At 39.6% G+C, this 17,945-nt stretch overlaps 4 protein-coding genes and 1 long non-coding RNA gene across 8 annotated transcripts; 3 read left to right on the top strand and 2 right to left on the bottom strand.

Annotated features, from left to right (window-relative positions):
* Positions 1-84: 84 nt before the first annotated feature.
* On the bottom strand, positions 85-5,918 carry Adss (adenylosuccinate synthetase). The gene is made up of 5 exons (XM_018106886.3): positions 5,620-5,918; positions 3,470-3,572; positions 1,505-1,784; positions 1,081-1,441; positions 85-1,020 (listed from the first exon to the last, which is right to left on the bottom strand). The coding sequence occupies exons 1-5, from the start codon at positions 5,791-5,793 to the stop codon at positions 592-594; spliced, it is 1,347 nt and encodes a 448-aa protein (XP_017962375.1). The 5' UTR covers positions 5,794-5,918; the 3' UTR covers positions 85-591.
* LOC149092104 (uncharacterized) lies at positions 2,360-3,463 on the bottom strand. Its single transcript, XR_016196728.1, has 2 exons — positions 3,303-3,463; positions 2,360-3,087 (listed from the first exon to the last, which is right to left on the bottom strand). It is a non-coding gene; the product is annotated as an uncharacterized LOC149092104 (long non-coding RNA).
* Positions 5,919-6,107: 189 nt separating the features above from the next.
* Positions 6,108-7,540, top strand: LOC108655165 (zinc finger HIT domain-containing protein 2). The gene is made up of 2 exons (XM_018106897.3): positions 6,108-6,291; positions 6,347-7,540. The coding sequence occupies exons 1-2, from the start codon at positions 6,263-6,265 to the stop codon at positions 7,503-7,505; spliced, it is 1,188 nt and encodes a 395-aa protein (XP_017962386.1). The 5' UTR covers positions 6,108-6,262; the 3' UTR covers positions 7,506-7,540.
* Positions 7,517-14,491, top strand: Synd (protein kinase C and casein kinase substrate in neurons protein Synd). Of its 4 annotated transcripts, none has more exons than XM_089257922.1 (10): positions 7,517-7,643; positions 10,500-10,606; positions 10,750-10,859; positions 12,595-12,932; positions 13,008-13,234; positions 13,300-13,420; positions 13,477-13,587; positions 13,658-13,878; positions 14,018-14,175; positions 14,249-14,491. In XM_089257922.1, the coding sequence occupies exons 1-10, from the start codon at positions 7,542-7,544 to the stop codon at positions 14,359-14,361; spliced, it is 1,608 nt and encodes a 535-aa protein (XP_089114048.1). In that variant the 5' UTR covers positions 7,517-7,541; the 3' UTR covers positions 14,362-14,491. The 4 variants fall into 4 exon arrangements, with proteins under 4 accessions (XP_089114048.1, XP_017962363.1, XP_089114041.1 ...); XM_018106874.2 differs by lacking the exon at positions 7,517-7,643 and adding an exon at positions 7,963-8,103; XM_089257915.1 differs by lacking the exon at positions 7,517-7,643 and adding an exon at positions 9,098-9,239.
* Positions 14,492-15,489: 998 nt separating this feature from the next.
* On the top strand, positions 15,490-17,910 carry LOC108649242 (uncharacterized). The gene is made up of 4 exons (XM_018098227.3): positions 15,490-15,834; positions 15,899-16,157; positions 16,233-16,554; positions 16,610-17,910. Exons 1-4 carry the CDS (start codon positions 15,585-15,587, stop codon positions 17,828-17,830), a joined length of 2,052 nt encoding a protein of 683 aa, XP_017953716.2. The 5' UTR covers positions 15,490-15,584; the 3' UTR covers positions 17,831-17,910.
* Positions 17,911-17,945: the final 35 nt, after the last annotated feature.

The following is a 17,945-nucleotide window of genomic DNA, read 5'->3' as shown; positions in this document are numbered from 1 at the left end:
AATATGTGGCAGCACAAATAAAATACGCGCTATACATACCATTCACAACGAAATCGTTCATTCAAATCAAATCAAACTCCAATATTTCGACTATTTTATATTATTTTTATTGCGCATTCTCAACTAATTTGCGACTGAAGCGGGACCAATAACCAAAGATCTTCATATAAAGTACAATTATAATTATACAAGTCAAAGCACAATGTTGTATTTAAATATTAAATCAACGTTAATTAGTTTTTGTACAATAAAAATATCTGTTATTCTTTATGCATATCAAAATTAAAATTTTACTTGACGATCTTAAAAGCTAAGTACGTCTCAACAAAAACGAAAATGTAAGCCTGTGCGATTTTTGTTTGGTAAATCGTCAAATAAAAAGCATATGTTGTCCATTAAGTTACAAAATAAAACTTAAGAACGCTAAAAGTTTGTGTCCAAATTAGTGTCGTATAGATATTATTTTACGGATAAGTTTGTAGATAAACGCCCAGAGTGTACTCACAATTAGGTACATCTCTGGTTAGTGGGTTAAATGGATTTTAAAGCGTTTCCCTCTCATATACGCATATTCATAGTATGTATGGCTAACTAATGTACATTAATTATAGATTCACGGCCTTTACCAACTCCCACCCAGCGAACTGGCACACTCAGTTGGCTCTCCAAGAAGCGTACGTAGTTTTGTGCATTCTCGGGCAACTCCTTGAAGTTGCGTATGTGCTCAGTGGACGTTTGCCAGCCGGGCAATACTGCGTAGTCCACCTCAATATCGCTCAGCTCGCTGATGGTGCCGGGGAAATGATCCAGTTTCTCTCCATTGCTGCGCTTATAGCTCACACCCACCTTGATTTCGGGCAATGTATCGAGAATATCCAGCTTCGTTATGCAAATGCAAGTGTATCCATTAACCAGTGACGTGTATTTGAGCAGTGGGATATCCAGCCAGCCGCAACGGCGCTTTCGCTTCGTTGTCACACCAATTTCAAAACCTCGCGTCTGCAGTAGATCTCCAATGTCCTGCATAGTGAATAATATTTATAAGTTGCACCTTTACACGCTGACCAGGCATTCGCTTACATTCAATTGTTCCGTTGGGAACGGACCATCGCCCACACGCGTCGTGTATGCCTTGACAACGCCAATGACCTCGCCAATTGTTTGTGGTGGCAAACCCAGACCGGTCAGCACACCGCCAATGCTGCAATTGCTGCTGGTCACATAGGGATACGTGCCAAAATCAATGTCCAGCATGGCTGCATTAGCGCCCTCCACCAGAATCGTCTTGCCATTGCGCAGTGCAGTGTGCAAGAAACAAATTGTGTCCTTGACATATGGCCTCACCTTATCCGCGTAGTCCTTGTACCTCGCCAGCTCGGCCTCCACATCAACCTTAATCGATGGGAACAATCGCAAATGTGTGTTCACAATTGATTTGAATCTGTATTAATCATTGATGTTAGTTATGAACTAAGCTATGAGCAATATAAATGCAGCCACTCACTTCTCGCTGAACAAGTTAAAGTCACCCAGCAGCTCGCCCACGCGAATGCCATTACGGGTGGCTTTGCTTGAGTATGCCGGGCCGATTCCCTTTTTGGTGGTACCCAAGGATTTGCCACCCTTTTCAGCTTCCTGCATACCATCTACTTGCTGATGGAAGTCAAACACCAGATGCGCCCGATCCGAAATGATCAAACGGTTCTCCAACTGCTGCAATCCCTTGGCTTCATTCTTCAGCACCTCATCGAACAGCGAAGGTAAATGAATGACGACACCGTTGCCTGCAAGTAACCGATTAAATATAAGTAACCGATTAAGTGTTGTTTTAAAAATATCTCTCGGGTAACATTTTAAATGATTTGAAGTACAATATTTATTATTTTACTTCATTTATAAAACGGTCTTAGCTATTTCAATTTTTTGACGAGCACAAACAATTCTAAGAAAATAAAAACAAATTTTGAACAAAAAATACTACTCTAAACAATATAACTGAAAATAAGAGAAGAAAATGCTGAAAATACACAACAATATTCAATGTATATGAAATTATTTTGTAATCGCCCAGCGCTATCTTATCAAATTCCAAACGAGCCAAGCTAGTAAGCCAGGCCAAACATCAAATATTATAACTGGCAATAAAAACACGTGCATGGATTCGCAAGTTTTCTGATAGCTGACTCGGCTTTTCGTGAAATCGAGGTCTCTGCTGCGAGTGGGGCAGCTTACAGAAATTCAAATTGCGTATAGCTTTAATAAAATGTGTTGCCTGTTGCTAAACGAATCCAAGCTCGTAAAGCTGAGACACGCGATGAACGCCATGTGACTTGAACTGTGAAATGCTTTCGCACATTAATTTGTTTTTATTGTATGATCGAGTCGCGAATAATAAGTTAATTGCTCGTCTCGAATAATTAGGCGTATATAGTATACAACCCTGAGTTAGATATATGTGTTGCCACAGCTCACCAATACATGCACGCAGGGGGGGCTTGCATTCAAGTGTAGTGGTGAGATTATCTCATAATTTAGTCGTGTGACAGCCGATGACAGGCTACATTTGTTTTCCCTGGGCTGTGACAAGCAGCGGAAGGCTGGCATATCGATTAAACTTTAAGGAAGAAACAAGTTAAACACAGAAGCTAACTAACTGTAGAAAGTAAACAGGTTGAAGGAATCGTGGCCCTTACGGCACCAACTTTGCTGTTGCAGCAAGCAGCAGTGGACTACGTCAACGACGATTGTCGTCAACTTGCTAGACGGCGGGATTCGAGGCAGTTAATTGAAGAACATTGCAAAGGCCTAGATAGTGAAAACTAAAATAGATAAAATAGCCTTTAATGCAGGCCAGTTGTCAAAGCCAAACGCAAGACCAATTGACCGCAAAAGCCAATGTCAATGTTTCATTTGGTTTTGCCAAGAAAAATTCTTATATACATATACATATATACATACATACATATATAAACATCTACACAATACATACTAGTTGTATATTTATCAAATATATATATAGTACATATGTGTGTACATTTACGTTTATAAACGCTCAAATTCGCTATAGAACGAACGACGGCAAGCTAGCTAAAAACAAAACAATAAAAACAATTCACTATATGTATAACATATAGTATAGGTATAAAGTATATAGATATAAAGTTTTCTAAATGCTTATGTGTGTATGTGTGTGTTTGCATGTTTATGTGTGTGTGTGTGTGTGTGTGTGTTTCGCTTAAATTCAAAATAAGAAAAATAAACTGTAAGCGCTAGAAATGAAAACAAAGGAAAAAGGTGCTTACTTTCATTTAAATATATTCATTTTGAAAAATATTTCTTGCTTTCTTTTACTTGAGAGTGTCAACAGCAGATAGTTAGGATCTTGCTTATACCCATAGGGTGTCAATCTTGAAATCTTGATTTCCATCCAGGCCATATCAGGCTCCCAGGCTACCCTTCTACCACTTACCGATGACCGAAATGCATTTCTCGTTGACGACGCCGCTGGGCAGCAGATGAAAATCGAATTCGGTGCCATTTGCAACCACAGTGTGTCCAGCATTATTGCCGCCCTAGAGAGAGAGACAGAGAAAAGAGAGTGAGAAGAAAAGCAAAATGAGTAAATTAGAGAATGAGAAAACAGATAACATACGTAAGCGTGTACTATAAACAGGCAGGTACACACATACATACGTACACTATGGCATACATCGTAGCTGTCTGTTTATATACAAAAAAATTAGCATGTTTGTTTTTGTTGATTAAAACTTGTGTGATAAATAAATAAATATTTCCGAACAGCAGGTATTAAATGACAAATAAATAGACGTCGAATAGCTAGTGACAAAATATCTACAATGCTCGCTCAACATTATACTAAACGGGTGTTTTTGTAGATGTAGCGCAAACTGGAGCTGAATACCCATCAAGTGAGAACTATCTTTAAGTTTCAATGAGCACGTTAAGGATGCGCTGCTGAGATCTTTTGAAAACATCGGAGATATACAGATAGCATTATAGCACTTTCACTGTATACATACATGATATGTATAACAACGAAATGTGTATCAAAACTGTGATAAAGAAAAGCAAAACTGTTATTTGTTTTCTTGGCAACTGTACAATTTTCAGTCATGTGCTAATCTTATACATTCTAAACATGCGTGTGTGTGTGTGTGTGAATCTTTGTGTTTTGCATGTATGTATTTAAAAAGTACCCAAGATATTCTGGAATTACAATTTCGTCACAAAATTAAAAATTGAATCACAATAAAATAATCACAGTAAATATACATACATATGTGTATGTAAATGTGTACATACATATGTATGTATATAGTGTGGATCACTTAAGCACTCAGCCATTGATAAGATTATAACGAATACATAGTGCAAAATGGATGAACGCATATTCAAGATACTCTCGCTGCGCAATATGTACATATGTATGTATGTACATATATGGAAAATGGAGGCGTGTGCTGTGTGACTCAGATAATAGGAAAAAATCAGTTTAAATGAGAACAAATGCATTACATAACAATCCACTGCTATATTGATAACAAACACTGTATATGTAAAGCAAAATGGAAATAATATTGTGTGCGGCTAAAGGGAACTACAGCGGTTCTGTTCATTGAACTGACGATCTAGAACAGAATTCAACAAGTTGGTAGCACCGGGTCAGCGAAACAGCGACACGCAATATCAATTAAACTTTTGAAATAGGCTTTATATGATACGAGTGTAATACATTACATAAATTGATGATTCAAATGCAATACCTGACTGAAGGTACCGTATATGTTGACAATGCAGGTACATAATTTTGACTGTAATTTTTAAATATTGCGCTCGGGACATTCATAGTGGTGATTATGTAAAACCTAGCATTTTGCTGAGTAGGTAATGTTTACTTATGTACATGAGTGAGTTGTGTGTATATGGGTTTTGCAGTGTGTGCACATTATATAAATGTATGTACAGATATATATATATATAAATATATATAAATATTTATGCAGATATACATATGTATGTATTTGTACATATAGCTACATATACACATATACGTGTTTGTGTATATAAGTGTACATAACATCGAACGCTATAGAACAGCGGAAACAACTATCGTCAGGAGAGAGAACGAGTGACGAATTTCGCTGAGGTAGCAGCCGTTCGCAGACTGACTGACTATACATACACATACACTCATATGAAATACAAGCATACAGATACACACACACACCCGCCGCTGTCACGATTGATACATATATACATACATCTGTGCATATGTATGTACACAAATGAAAAAGCGAAACATGCGGTCGCCCGCCAGTCACAGTTTCTATAATAGCTTATTCCGCAGAAAATAGGTATATACTTGTGAAACGTTCAGATGCTGTTACAAATGCTGACTGCAAAGGAGGCAGCGATTTATTTCTTTATATGACAGTTTCGGCGCTCACATTGGCGTTGGCGTCGGCGTCAACGAACCTGGCGCATGTCCTTGACACAAGGATAACTGTGTAATTGGCTGATATCAGTTGATTTCATTTTTTCTTCACTTTTTATTTTTCACAACAATAAATGGGCTTGATATGTTCCGCATATGCTTACCTGACACCTGCAAACAATGTCCACCTCCGAGGCTAGCATGTCTACCACCTTGCCTTTGCCCTCATCGCCCCATTGGGCGCCTAGGACAACATCCACCTTGGACTTGTACATGTTAGTGCGTCCTTGATGCAATTGCTCGTAATGATTACCGTTAATTGCGCTTGTTGTTGACATTTCGTACCACTAACTGGAAACTCTCGGCACGACCACGAAAACGAGCACGACGTTGATCTCGCTTGAAAACGGAACACGTTCTGTTTTTATAACATAGTTTGATTTGCAGCTGTCAGTGCATGGCGTTGCCGTAGTATAGGCCTGATTCACTCTTTGAGTTTATTCTATAGAGCTGCCAGAGAGTCTTAGTTTTTAATACCTTATCAAAGAATACGTACGAAACAAATAATTTGTTTTTTAATGTAATGTTTGAATAAAATATTGTTGAATAATTTTTCATCATTAATTACGGGTTTTTAAAGATGGTAAGCGTGAATATTAAGGTTTGCTTGGGTGTTAATATTTCATGTAGCTCACATTTGCCATTCAAAGTAAGGCGACAACATTGCGCCTAGTCTGGCAGCACGAAACAACATATGATTAACGGCTGGATTGTTTTGGTAGCAAGGCGGATAGTTTTTTAGACACGATGTCTGAATGTTCGGACAAATGCCACTTGTATGTATCTAAGAATAAAATTATTAAACTGTATTAATAATATATTTTCCTTCAGTTGCCATGAGGTACCCTTCAAATATACTTGCCCCAAGTGCAATGCGATTTACTGCAGCGTCGCTTGCTACAAATCAAAAGAGCATCTCAAATGCTCCGAAGAATTTTACAAAGCATGCATCCAGGACGAATTGGCCAGTGCAACCACAACGCCCGAAAGTCAAAAAGATATGCGTAAAATATTTGATATTCTGAAGCGAATGCGCGAATCAGATGCCGGCTTCAAACCAGAGGATTTTGATGCAGATGGCTTAGACAATCCATTAGACTCGGATGACGACGACGCAGAACCACAACAAAGTGGCGATGAGGTCGAGGGAGATGCGGATGACATAGAGAATCCGTATGCCGAGGAAGTGGATGAAATTGTAGATATGGCTACACGTCTAAAGGGAATCGACATAAATGATGCCGATGAGGTTTGGAGTCGACTCACAGCTGAAGAGCAACAGGAATTCCAGAAACTAATTGCAAGTGGTGAAATAATGAAACTAATGCCCGATTATAAGCCATGGTGGTGCAAGCCCAAGAACTCCAAGATTGTTGTCCTTCCTGCAGCAACAGATGATAAAATTGACATGCCTGAAATACAGAAGGACATTCCCATCTTCACAAGCTTGTGCAAGAAGACGCCTTCGCCCTGCCTGCACTACAATCTCTGGAACATTTTGAGCGCCTATGCTTGCGTGGCCCGATTTTTTGGCGGTGAGCAGCGTACCAATGCCAGTGAAGCTGTTGCGCATTTGGTGAATCTCAGTGCAACATTGAAGTATGGCACCAACTTTGAGGATGCTGAAGACGCCATTGTATCCGTGCAAATGGAGGCCTGTACCACAGGCAATGGACCCGCCGGCGCCGCTGCAGTTGGCAGCGCAGGCGCAGGTACAAATTTTCTCGTGGAGAGCCGTGAGCAATTGCAAGAGGATGCCCGTCAACTTATGTCCACAACTCAACATAAACTGGCAGCTTTAAGCGATGTCCTCCACCTGCTACAGCAGAGCAAAGCGCTGAGCAAACGAAAACATTCAGAGGAGGCCGAATTCCAAAAGCTGTTCGCACTAGCCAGTGGAAGTGTCGAACTGAATCGAACCAAACTTTCACAACTGATTAAGAAAATTGAATTTATGCTCTCGTATGTAGCGCGAGAGGAGTCACTATGAGAAATCTGTCAAATAAAAACTTTAGTTTTAACACACATGTTAAATTGGTTATTAATAATGGACAACAGTATCAACATCCATGTGCGTGTCATATTGGCCAATTGGTTGCACTCAGCTCTGACGTTTATTGAACCCAAAGTAAGTAAATTGGTATTTAGGAGCTTTTGAATTATCTTTGAAATGAGAGCGTTTTGGCAAATCAGCAAAATAACGGTGCATTCTGCTATCCTAGCCTTACTTTCAACTGTTAACTAACAGAACAGAGTATGGAACACAAACATACACAAATATGCTCGAGAAATTGGGTTTTCCATGTGTTCAAATGTACATAAAATCATTCCAATGTTTTTTTAAATTAATCTTTTCATTTAATTTCGTTAATTGTAAGACAAATTCACTTGACATTTACACATTGCAACTAAGTGTGTGTCATTACAGCATTGGAACTGAAAAATTGTCACAGCGAACCAGTCGTATTTTGTAGCCCTCGCTGGCACAAAGTCTAGTTGTTACTTGCCAGCCCTGCTAGTTTTTTTTAGTTGGCGATTTCAGACACACACGCAAGTTGTAGTGCTTTTTACGGCTATTTTGTTTTTTGGTATGTTCAATTGAATCGACACGGCATCAAATGCAAATATTAGTCGAGTGCCACAATATGCCAAATATCTAAAGATTTCAATTAATTCGTGTGGCAAGACAAATGCAGCAACAACAGCAATAAGAACATTGGATAGAACATTTCGTGTGAACGCGTTTACGTTTTGGGTGCGGACAACAGTGCGGGATTGTGTAGCGGAATGTTGTATACGTGTGTATGTGTATATGTATGGGTGCCTGCTGGTGTGTATGAAGTGTTCTTCTTCGCTGCGCTTCAGTCGCTAAATTAGTGCAAAAAAAAGGAAACAATTTGAGTGAGCAAGTGTGCGTGCGTGTGTGTGAATGGCGCCCATTAACTATTAAACAAAATATTAAGTTCTCTAGAATTCGAACTTATATAAGCTAAGCAGCTGGATACGGGTGCAAATATTTGTTATTAATTCGTAAAATTGTTCAATCTTGGCCAAAGATAAACGAGTTTGGGCCTTGTGCGCGCTGCTTATCTTTTTTAGACTACAGCTCCTTAAGTGAGTGTGTATGTATGTGTGTGCGTATATGTGTTTGGCTGTGTTTGTATCTCTCTGTGTGCGACTGCTTATCTATCTCGACAAATATGCGAAGTATGCGTCAACCTGTTTGTTAACTTTCTGTTAAAAATTTCTACTTCAATGCTACGGCGTCGGTGACCGCCACGATGACAACAAGAAAAACAGCAATAGCAGCAGCAGCAGCAGCAGCTCCGACGACATCTGCTGCAACAACAATAATCAAATTAATAAACAACTTGACTACGAGAAATCAAAGTCGCATAACGTGTACAATGCTAAATAAGTAGTTATGACTGCATGCAGCTAAATTTATAACAGCACACAGCGAACACAACACCCAATGGAAATAAAACACCGCAAGCAATACGGCGCAGAGCGTTGACGCTGGCTGATGACGATGTCAAAAGCGAAGCTCAGCTCAGCTCAGCTGCCAGTTCGTCCGCTCCACAATCGCTTGTCACTCGTCTCGGAAAGTGGATGGGGCGCAGCCTATTCCCAAACGGAAGGCTCTTTCTCACTCTTTTGCTTGGAGCCCGGCCAAACGCCGGCAGTCAGTGACCGAATGTCTGCATGCGGCTCCATTGATAACGTGTGTCTCTATCTGCATATGTGTGTGTGTGTGTATGCGGGCATGGATGTGTATACCTGCCTATGTGTGTATGCGTGAGTGTTTGACAGGCAACCTTTGCATTGTTTACAAACAGCTGACGATTTTGCTACACCCTGTGAGGAGAAGCATATAAGGGTCTGATTGCTTTGCGGAAATATGTCATAGACAGGGGAAATAAAGGCATATATATGTACATGCTGATGTAATCAATAATATATTTAAATACTTGCGCAATATCAGCAGTCGACCTAATCTTGATGTTTCTTGGAAGAGCCCCATGCAGTTTCAATTTAAATTAATAGGCGCTACTAAGTTTGTTTATACGTTTGATTTCTTGTTTATATGAATTAGATATTGTGGAACTGTGGATAGGGTGTCCCTTAGTCGATACTATTCATTGTGCGTTTACCAAATCAATCGTACAAAGTTTTGATATGAGAGATATCTAATAAGAGATATCTAATAAAAGTGTTCCCGATTTCCACCTCACATACATTACTGAAGTACTGTTATCAATATAGTATATAAATATATGCTGTGTATATTAAAGAGTGTGTATATAAACATACCTATGTATGTGTGTAATCGCATTGGGTGCGTACATAAGAGGATCGAAACCGTAAACGGCGCCAATTAGTTTGACAATTGGTTGGCCTTTTAAATCAAAACTCAATTGAGTTTCTGTCTAGCAGTAAAATGGTTTGTTTATTTTAATAAATATAAAAATAGATTGATGTCTTACCTGTTTACATGTCCAAATACCATGCTTAATCATAACCTGTTGATGATGTTATTCGTAGGTTCCATTAAGAATAGAAAACACACATATTCTTAGGCTTTTACACTCACGTTTTATTGATTTATACATGCTGTGATAAAACGAGTATAAGAATTCCTTTTTAATTGCTTAATGATGATGCGCAATTTGTATTTTTGTTAAATCGTGTAATTTTGAATGATTTCACTACGTAAGTTAAATGAAACTCATATAATTGAGTATATATTGCTTTTGAGTAGTTGTGTCTCATCATGCGAATTACATATGTATGTATATATTTACTTGCCCGAGAGGCAAGCACAGTGATCGTTTATTGTAGTACGAATAGTCGATTTATTGCTGCTTGAAGAATCGGTGTGTTGCCTTGCCATTAAAAGTAGTCGGATAAATCCAATACGGAATCAGTTGGTCGTTGGCTAAGCTCCAAATTGTTACTTGTTTAATTGTAATTTTTTTTTTAGGAAATGTCCCACCACAGCGATGAACAGCTTCTGCAGGCTGGAAGTGATTCCTTCTGGGAGCCCGGCAATTACAAACGAACCACCAAACGCATCGAAGACAGCTACAAGTGAGTATGAAAATACAATTCGTAAACACTGTTAGGGTCATTGCCAGCAATAACAAACTGGAAAACCAGTTATTTATATTGTCGCTCTCGCTCACTCTCTCTGTGTGTGTCTTGCTCTCTCCCTCTCTCATCTGCCCGCACAGACTCTGCAATGACCTACAGCAACTGATACAGGAGCGTGCCGATATTGAGAAGGGATATGCCAAAAGCTTGCGCGCCTGGTCAAAGAAGTGGGGTGAACTCATTGAGAAAGGTAAGCGAAACGAGTTAATAATTTGTGAGCGACTGCCCAATACTCTGCATATCAATAACAGATTAGAAATTTGGAATAAATATAAGTAGTAGTGATTCGTTTTCTAAGCATTTATACATATACATAGCTGAAGTCTTGCTTTCGTTTGACGCGATTTGCAAAGGAAATTATTATTGTGTCACATAACAACGACGGCGACAGATACTGAATAATGTATGTATGTAAAGTAGGAGGAAAGGAGTTATAAAGAAACATTAAATACTACGTACTCTACTTGAATATGTAACTGTATGCATATAACCGTGTTATTTGTTTACACATTCATTCACGCCTGCTCAGCGGACCAATGGAGCGACAACAACAACTACAGTGATGACCCGTTGCCAGCGTCTCTGCTCAGTGGGCTGACAGAATTCAGTTCTTATTTTGCCACATTTTGTGTACACTGCGCATTGTTGTTGTGCGATAAGTGGCTTAAGCTATTAATGGGCTTTTTGTTGCCCCCTTTTTTTTGTTTTTGTTTTTGTTTTGCACTGTCTCATACCTGTTGTCATCGGCAGCTTCGCACTCTGGTGCCAAATCACACGAAATTGTTTTAGAACTGGAAAACTATTCCATCGAGCGCTCAAAGCAAACTGTTAGACAGGTTAAGGCTGTTTGGAAACTGATAAAGTCGTTAAAAAATATTGAAAGATCATCTCAGCTATGCATATTGTATCGCTTATGTTCCGAATTTGTTAAATTATTGTTTACCTAAAATACCGATATTAAACTCAACAATGCTCTTATTGTTATGCCAATCAATTTGATAACCAGTTGATAGAGCTCTTCATTTAGTGTGTGGAATGCCGAATTTCCCTAACTGGCAAATGTCACTACACCGATTGAAGTCGTTTTCGTCTTCATTTCAGTTCCAGTGTGCGCGATGTCTTTGTGAAATGAAATCGAGTACACTGTGAGCAATGTTGGCTACCAGCTTTTGCCATTGCTAATGTTTTTGTTTTTGTCTTTTTGTAATGCCCGCCTTTGCTCTCAGCCCACTTTCACGGTGAGCACGACGACAAAGAGCAATAGCAAAAAAAAAAAAAAAAAAAGCGGCTTCATCGAGCGCGCGACAATATTGTACGGAATTTGCCTAGTTGCGTCTAGCCAGAGCTATCAACGGGCCACCGCTCAGGTCTCTTCCCCTCGACCGGCACACCTACTCAGCCAATTGAAAGAGTAGCATAGTAAACCGGCACCAAAGCGTCACTCGAAATGGTTTCAAAAATCAATGCGATGGGAAAATAGAACGTGTTTATTTTTGTGCTAAGCGCCTCAATTTGTACGATGCGCGCCTGTATGCGTGTGCGCGTGTGTGTGTGGGGTGCCAATTGAGAATAGTTGAGTGGCCGTTAGTCAAAATGGTCAAACGAGTTTCGTGCATTCCCAATTTGCAATTATTAAGTGGGCATCGTATAAACTTTATTACGGTTTTTTTCAGTTGTTGTTAGCATTCCGTAAACATGCCTAAGCTCTGCCGTACCCACTCACTCCCCATACACGCCCCACACACATGCACACATTAGCAACAGACTTCCAGGTGATTAGATAAGAACGCCTGTCGTTGATGACATCAGCAACAAGACAGAAACTCTCGAAAATCGTTTAAAAATTACACATCATTACCACCAAAGAATATGTGACGAGTTTTGATAATCAATTAAATTCGATTTTTGTTTCGATTCGATTCTAGGACCAGAATATGGCACAACGGAGGCAGCTTGGAAGGGTGTATTAACCGAAGCGGAGCGATTGTCAGATGTACACATGAAGATCAAGGATAATCTGTGCAATGATGTCAATAGTCAGATTAAGACTTGGCAAAAGGATAACTTCCATCACACACTCATGCAGATCAAGGAACGCAAAGACATGGATGATCTGTTCAAAAAGGCACAGAAGCCCTGGGCCAAACTGCTGGCCAAAGTGGAGAAGGCCAAAGCAGATTATCACGCAGCATGCAAAACGGAACGTAGCGCCACCAATCAAGAGCGCAACGCCAATGCGGACAGCTCGCTGTCACCAGATCAGGTTAGTTCTATACTATAACCGTTAGACAGTATCGGCAGTTGTATGGCTTTGCTTTATTGCGTATTATTTTCGCAGGTGAAAAAGATGCACGATCGCGTGCAAAAGACCAAAGATCAAGTTCAAAAGTGCCGCGAGAAATATGAGCAGGCCATTGGCGAAATAACCAAATATAATTCCGTTTACATTGAGGATATGACATCCGTATTTGAGAAGTGCCAAAACATGGAGAGGACACGTCTGCAGTTCTTCAAAGAAGTGCTATTTAATGTGCATGAGTGTCTCGATCCAACCAAAGTGCAAAAGTAAGTTTCAAAGGTAATTTTGGCTCTTCTGAAATCCATACTATTTACCATCTCTTTTATTGCAGCCTATCCCAAATCTATGAGGAGTTCTATCATACAATCAACAATGCGGACCAACAAAAGGACTTGAAATGGTGGTCAAATAACCATGGTATCAATATGGCCATGAACTGGCCTGCATTTGTGGTAAGTGTTTAGATGTAATTCTAACGAATTCATTGTAAATCAATTTGTGTTTGCAGGAATATACGGAGGAGTTCCGTGATATAGCCAAGGGCAACAAATCGAAAGAGGCTCTGCCTGCAGCGGCCATAACGCTCATCAATCAACGACCCGTCGCTGAGGATGTGCATGTATGTCACGCGGCATCTCTAATTAAATGCATAATTGTCTTATTAATGTCTTCATTTATTTACCGCACAGGAGTACCCTTCTACAAATAGTCTAAAGAAGAACGCGAGCGTTAACAGCAAAGCGGCGAGCGGCAAGAGCAGCCAGCAGGAACAAGCATTAAATCAAACCTCTGCCTCAACAGTCGAAACTAAATCAACGGTGTCCACAACATCGGCGGCTGGCGCTGCGACGTCAGCAGCAACGGCAGCGTCAGCGGCGGCGGCGGCTTCAAATCGCAATTCGAGCGTAACGTAAGTTGGAAACTGTTTCTGAATTTGAATTGTTTGGGATAGTACACTTCAGTGGTCACAGCTGTGGCTGCTTGCTGCTATTTGGATTTGTCGCTCATTTTCATTGAACTAATTGATTTCAATTTGCATGCACACACAGTAATGGCAACGGCAAAGTCGACTCAAACCCATTCGACGAGGAGGAGGAGTGGGATGAGGCTGACAATGTGCTGGTCGACAACGGGGAGCCGGGTGTGCCAGTGAAGGCCTTATATGACTATGACGGCGCTGAAAGCGACGAGCTAACATTCAAGCAAGGTAAGCATCGATCACACTCATATAGCATATATCTCATTTTCCCCCTTCTAATCATTAATGTCTATTTCATCAGGTGATGTCTTTGAGAAACTAGAGGATGAGGATGAACAAGGCTGGTGCAAAGGTCGCATGAATGGCCGAGTAGGCTTGTATCCGGCGAACTATGTGGAAGTAACTAACTCATAAATGGTCGAATTATCTGATGACGAGCAGGGCGGGCAGTGGTTAAATTAATGTCATCTACAGACGTTGAGAATATTTAGATACCGAGAAAATACATTTAAAGTATATAATGCAGATTGCGTTTAAAGTAAAATACAAAATACAGTCGTTGAAGAAATTATAATATGTATTAGAATTTGTTATGAGCAATTGCTCACACCAAGGTGTGGCAACTTATGTATTAGGCATTAAATTTGTATTGAGCAAAGGAAATCCAACCTACCAACAAATAAAACAAAGTAACCGTAAAAACTAAAAAAAAAAAGAAAGAAAACATAAATAAGATGAAAGAACTTACCCACAGTAGAATGCAAATGAATGTAGTTGAAAGAAACAGGAAATATCTGAATACAGATTAATCTAGATAAAACGTCGACAGAACAATAAGTGTAAACGTCAATGTATGAAATAATATTACAATACTATTACATATGTATTATGCTCTAGCTAAAACTGAAATGAACACGAGTTTTTTAGAATGTGCGCGCATTTTTTACTAGATTCCGCTGGCCGTTCACATTTTTGTGGCCAGTTGTAATCTGCGTACAATTTAAAAAGCATATTTGAATATGTGCGTGGTATTTGTAATGCGTTTCATGAACATATTTTTATTATTTATGAAGTTTTGTGTATACTTGTGTTATAAAAAGTATACGTATATTATTGTATATGTACATTTTTAATTGACTTAAATTATTGAAATAAAACAAAAAATACAAAAAGCGAATAACAATTCAATACATTGTAAATATAATTCTTTATTATGTTTCTCGGAAAACCATCATATTCCAACTGTTATTATGAGAGAACGCTCTGCCTTAGAGAAATATTCGGAATATCGATCTATCATTATTAAATACTTATCCACTTTCAATAGGCATAACTCAAATATGTACATACACACCAACTTATGCGGGTATTACTTAGAAGGATGCTTATCAAATATGTGTATTTATATACTACATATGCACAAGACTCTATACATACATGCTTGCACATGTGCTGTTTGATAAACGAGCGTAGAAGCTGAATGCCTTTCAGAGCTGTGATAAAACTGAATTCGAAGTTAAACTTGAGCTCTGAATATTATATGGAGATTATAATGGCACAGTTTGATTCAGAAAAGCAGCGCGATCAGTTCAACTCGCAATGGGCATATAATAGCTGGTGAACTTATTCAACCGGAAATGGCTTGGCTTACCGATAGATCCGCCGGACAGAAGACCTGGAAAATTTGCATTATTTGTGGCATATTTCTGCTAATTCTTGTCTATAGTTTCACAACTTCACCAACGCTGAGTTCTCTGAGGCCAGATATGATTGACACCCCATACGATGATTATATTGCATGCACAGAGAAAAATTCATTTAATGGGGGCAATATTTTTTCGACTGCACCGCAGCTAAGAACTTTACAAAATTCCTCCGAAATGTTGGGTAAAAATATGTTGCTATATTATTGCTACAATAATGAAATATAGCAAGATATATTAACCTATAGGTCCCAACATCTTGGATAACTATTTTGTGTATACCTCACGATGTCGTATGCCCGCTATAAATCCATTTGCAAAAGATGCGCTGAGAATATTTGAAAATTCAACCTATTCCCCTTGCGATAAATCAAAGGCTCTAATATCTGTGAGTTACAATGAGACGGATCGACGATATAAGCTACACATGAATATGGCAGACATCAGATGCTGCTATAAAAAGATTCTGCGCGGCGGAAATGGTGCGGAGGCGGACAACCAGTTCAAGTAGATATACATACACACATATATTTATTTTATTTGATGGGATAAATAGAGAGTAAAAACTATATGTGATCATAGATTGTGGTCATGTAAATATTTCCAACAGGACTTTGTCCTGCCTCAGGATATGGATGCCATTATCACCGAGTGTCGTCGCCTGAAGGACAAAAAGCTGCTGCAACAGGACGCCTTTAGCTTTGTGCAACCAGCCAAACATGTGGCCAATCGAACAGCCCCAATTGCCTTAAATATAAGTCACTCAACGCCAACAGAAAGCAGGCCAAGTGTCCTGCTTTGGGGCATTGATTCCATGTCGAGAATGAACTTCCAGCGGACTATGCCTCAGATGCACAAATTTTTGCGAGGAGAGAATTGGCACGAGCTGCGGGGATACAACAAGGTTAGCGCACAAGATCATTTATTAATAATTAGAGTGTTATTAATCAATTTCTAAGATGGGAGACAACACATTTCCCAACCTAATGGCGATTCTGACAGGATTCAATAACTCCCGCTCCATGTCTGTTTGCCGGCCAAAGGCTGTCGCTGGCATGGATGCTTGTCCTTTACTTTGGAAGGATTACAAGCAGCTGGGATATATTACAGCCTACGCCGAAGACTGGGGGCGTTTTGCGACCTTCAACTACAATAAGAAGGGTTTCGTCAAACCACCAACAGATTACTATCCACGACCTCTGGTGCTGGCCATCGAGAAGGAACTCAAGAAGGCATTGGTATCCAATGTTCCTTACTGCGTTGGTCGTCGACATTATGCGGAGTATATCTACGATTATGCAATACAATTTAAGAAAGTATACAAAAATCAGTCCACCTTTGGCATGTTCTGGACAAACTCGTTCAGTCATAATAATTTTTCCTTGCCCTCCTCCATGGACGTTAAGATGCTGGAATATATGCACTCATTGCAAAGAGTTGGCATCTTTGAAAGGTCCATTGTGATATTTTTCAGTGATCACGGCATGCGGTTTGGTCCACTGCGTAACCTCCATAGTGGGTTTCTGGAGGAGCGAATGCCAATATTTTATATATGGCTTCCAAAGTGGTTTAGGGCAAAATATCCAGAGTTTGTGCATAATTTACAGCTAAACAGGAATCGTTTAACTTCCCCATACGACATCCACGCCACATTGAAGCATATTTTGCAGCTGGAGACACCGCTGGCGGAATTACCACGACCCGAAGCATGCCCCACTTGCCATAGCATCTTCTATGAAGTCGCTGAATCGAGAGATTGCTCAGATGCGGGTATTGAAGACCACTGGTGTACCTGCCACACGTTAAAAAATAGTTCCCGGAGTGAGATTCACATAAAGGAAATCGCACAGCAGCTTATTGCTGCCACCAATGCCTATCTGCAGGCCAACAACTTGACGGATATTTGCCAGACCCTTAGTCTTTCGAATATCGAGTCGGTGCAGAGGAAAATATCTGTGGAGCCAAAGGAATTTGAGTCTTACCTGGTCAGGTATGAAGCAAAGCCAGAGAATGCTCTCTTTGAGGCTTCGACGGACTGGGACAAAAAGTCGCAGCTAATTTCAATAAACGTATCTGACATAAGTCGCTTGGACGCCTACAGTGAACTATCCAAGTGCGTAGACGATAGTATAGCAAAAAAGTTTTGCATTTGTTTTGATTTGCCAGAGCCCAAACGATAAAGAAATATTTTTCTCTCTATTATATTAGGTTAAATAATTATTCTTGTATTTAAATAAAATTTAAAATTTTTCTATGTTTATATTAGTTTATAGATTTGTCTTTAATCTGCTGATA

Source organism: Drosophila navojoa, chromosome 2, assembly GCF_054131105.1.
Source record: "Drosophila navojoa isolate 15081-1374.11 chromosome 2, UAZ_NAV_1.0, whole genome shotgun sequence".
In the NCBI taxonomy this organism is placed as follows: domain Eukaryota; kingdom Metazoa; phylum Arthropoda; class Insecta; order Diptera; family Drosophilidae; genus Drosophila; species Drosophila navojoa.
Note: the sequence above shows the minus strand (reverse complement) of the source record. Positions and strands in the feature narration are given on the sequence as shown.

Excerpts from the sequence above, each read along its gene's own strand:
- LOC108649242 (XM_018098227.3), top strand. The coding sequence starts at position 15,585 with ATGGCTTGGCTTACCGATAGATCCGCCGGACAGAAGACCTGGAAAATT. Across the intron at positions 15,835-15,898 it reads AAATTCCTCCGAAATGTTGG|GTCCCAACATCTTGGATAAC; the intron begins GTAAAAATATGT and ends ATTAACCTATAG. Across the intron at positions 16,158-16,232 it reads GAGGCGGACAACCAGTTCAA|ATTGTGGTCATGTAAATATT; the intron begins GTAGATATACAT and ends ATGTGATCATAG.
- LOC108655165 (XM_018106897.3), top strand. The coding sequence starts at position 6,263 with ATGTCTGAATGTTCGGACAAATGCCACTT. Across the intron at positions 6,292-6,346 it reads TGTTCGGACAAATGCCACTT|TTGCCATGAGGTACCCTTCA; the intron begins GTATGTATCTAA and ends ATTTTCCTTCAG.
- Synd (XM_089257922.1), top strand. The coding sequence starts at position 7,542 with ATGTTAAATTGGTTATTAATAATGGACAACAGTATCAACATCCATGTG. Across the intron at positions 10,607-10,749 it reads CGCATCGAAGACAGCTACAA|ACTCTGCAATGACCTACAGC; the intron begins GTGAGTATGAAA and ends CTGCCCGCACAG. Across the intron at positions 14,176-14,248 it reads CGAGCTAACATTCAAGCAAG|GTGATGTCTTTGAGAAACTA; the intron begins GTAAGCATCGAT and ends CTATTTCATCAG.
- Adss (XM_018106886.3), bottom strand. The coding sequence starts at position 5,793 with ATGTCAACAACAAGCGCAATTAACGGTAATCATTACGAGCAATTGCAT. Across the intron at positions 3,573-5,619 it reads ACATTGTTTGCAGGTGTCAG|GGCGGCAATAATGCTGGACA; the intron begins GTAAGCATATGC and ends CTCTCTCTCTAG. Across the intron at positions 1,785-3,469 it reads GAAATGCATTTCGGTCATCG|GCAACGGTGTCGTCATTCAT; the intron begins GTAAGTGGTAGA and ends GGTTACTTGCAG.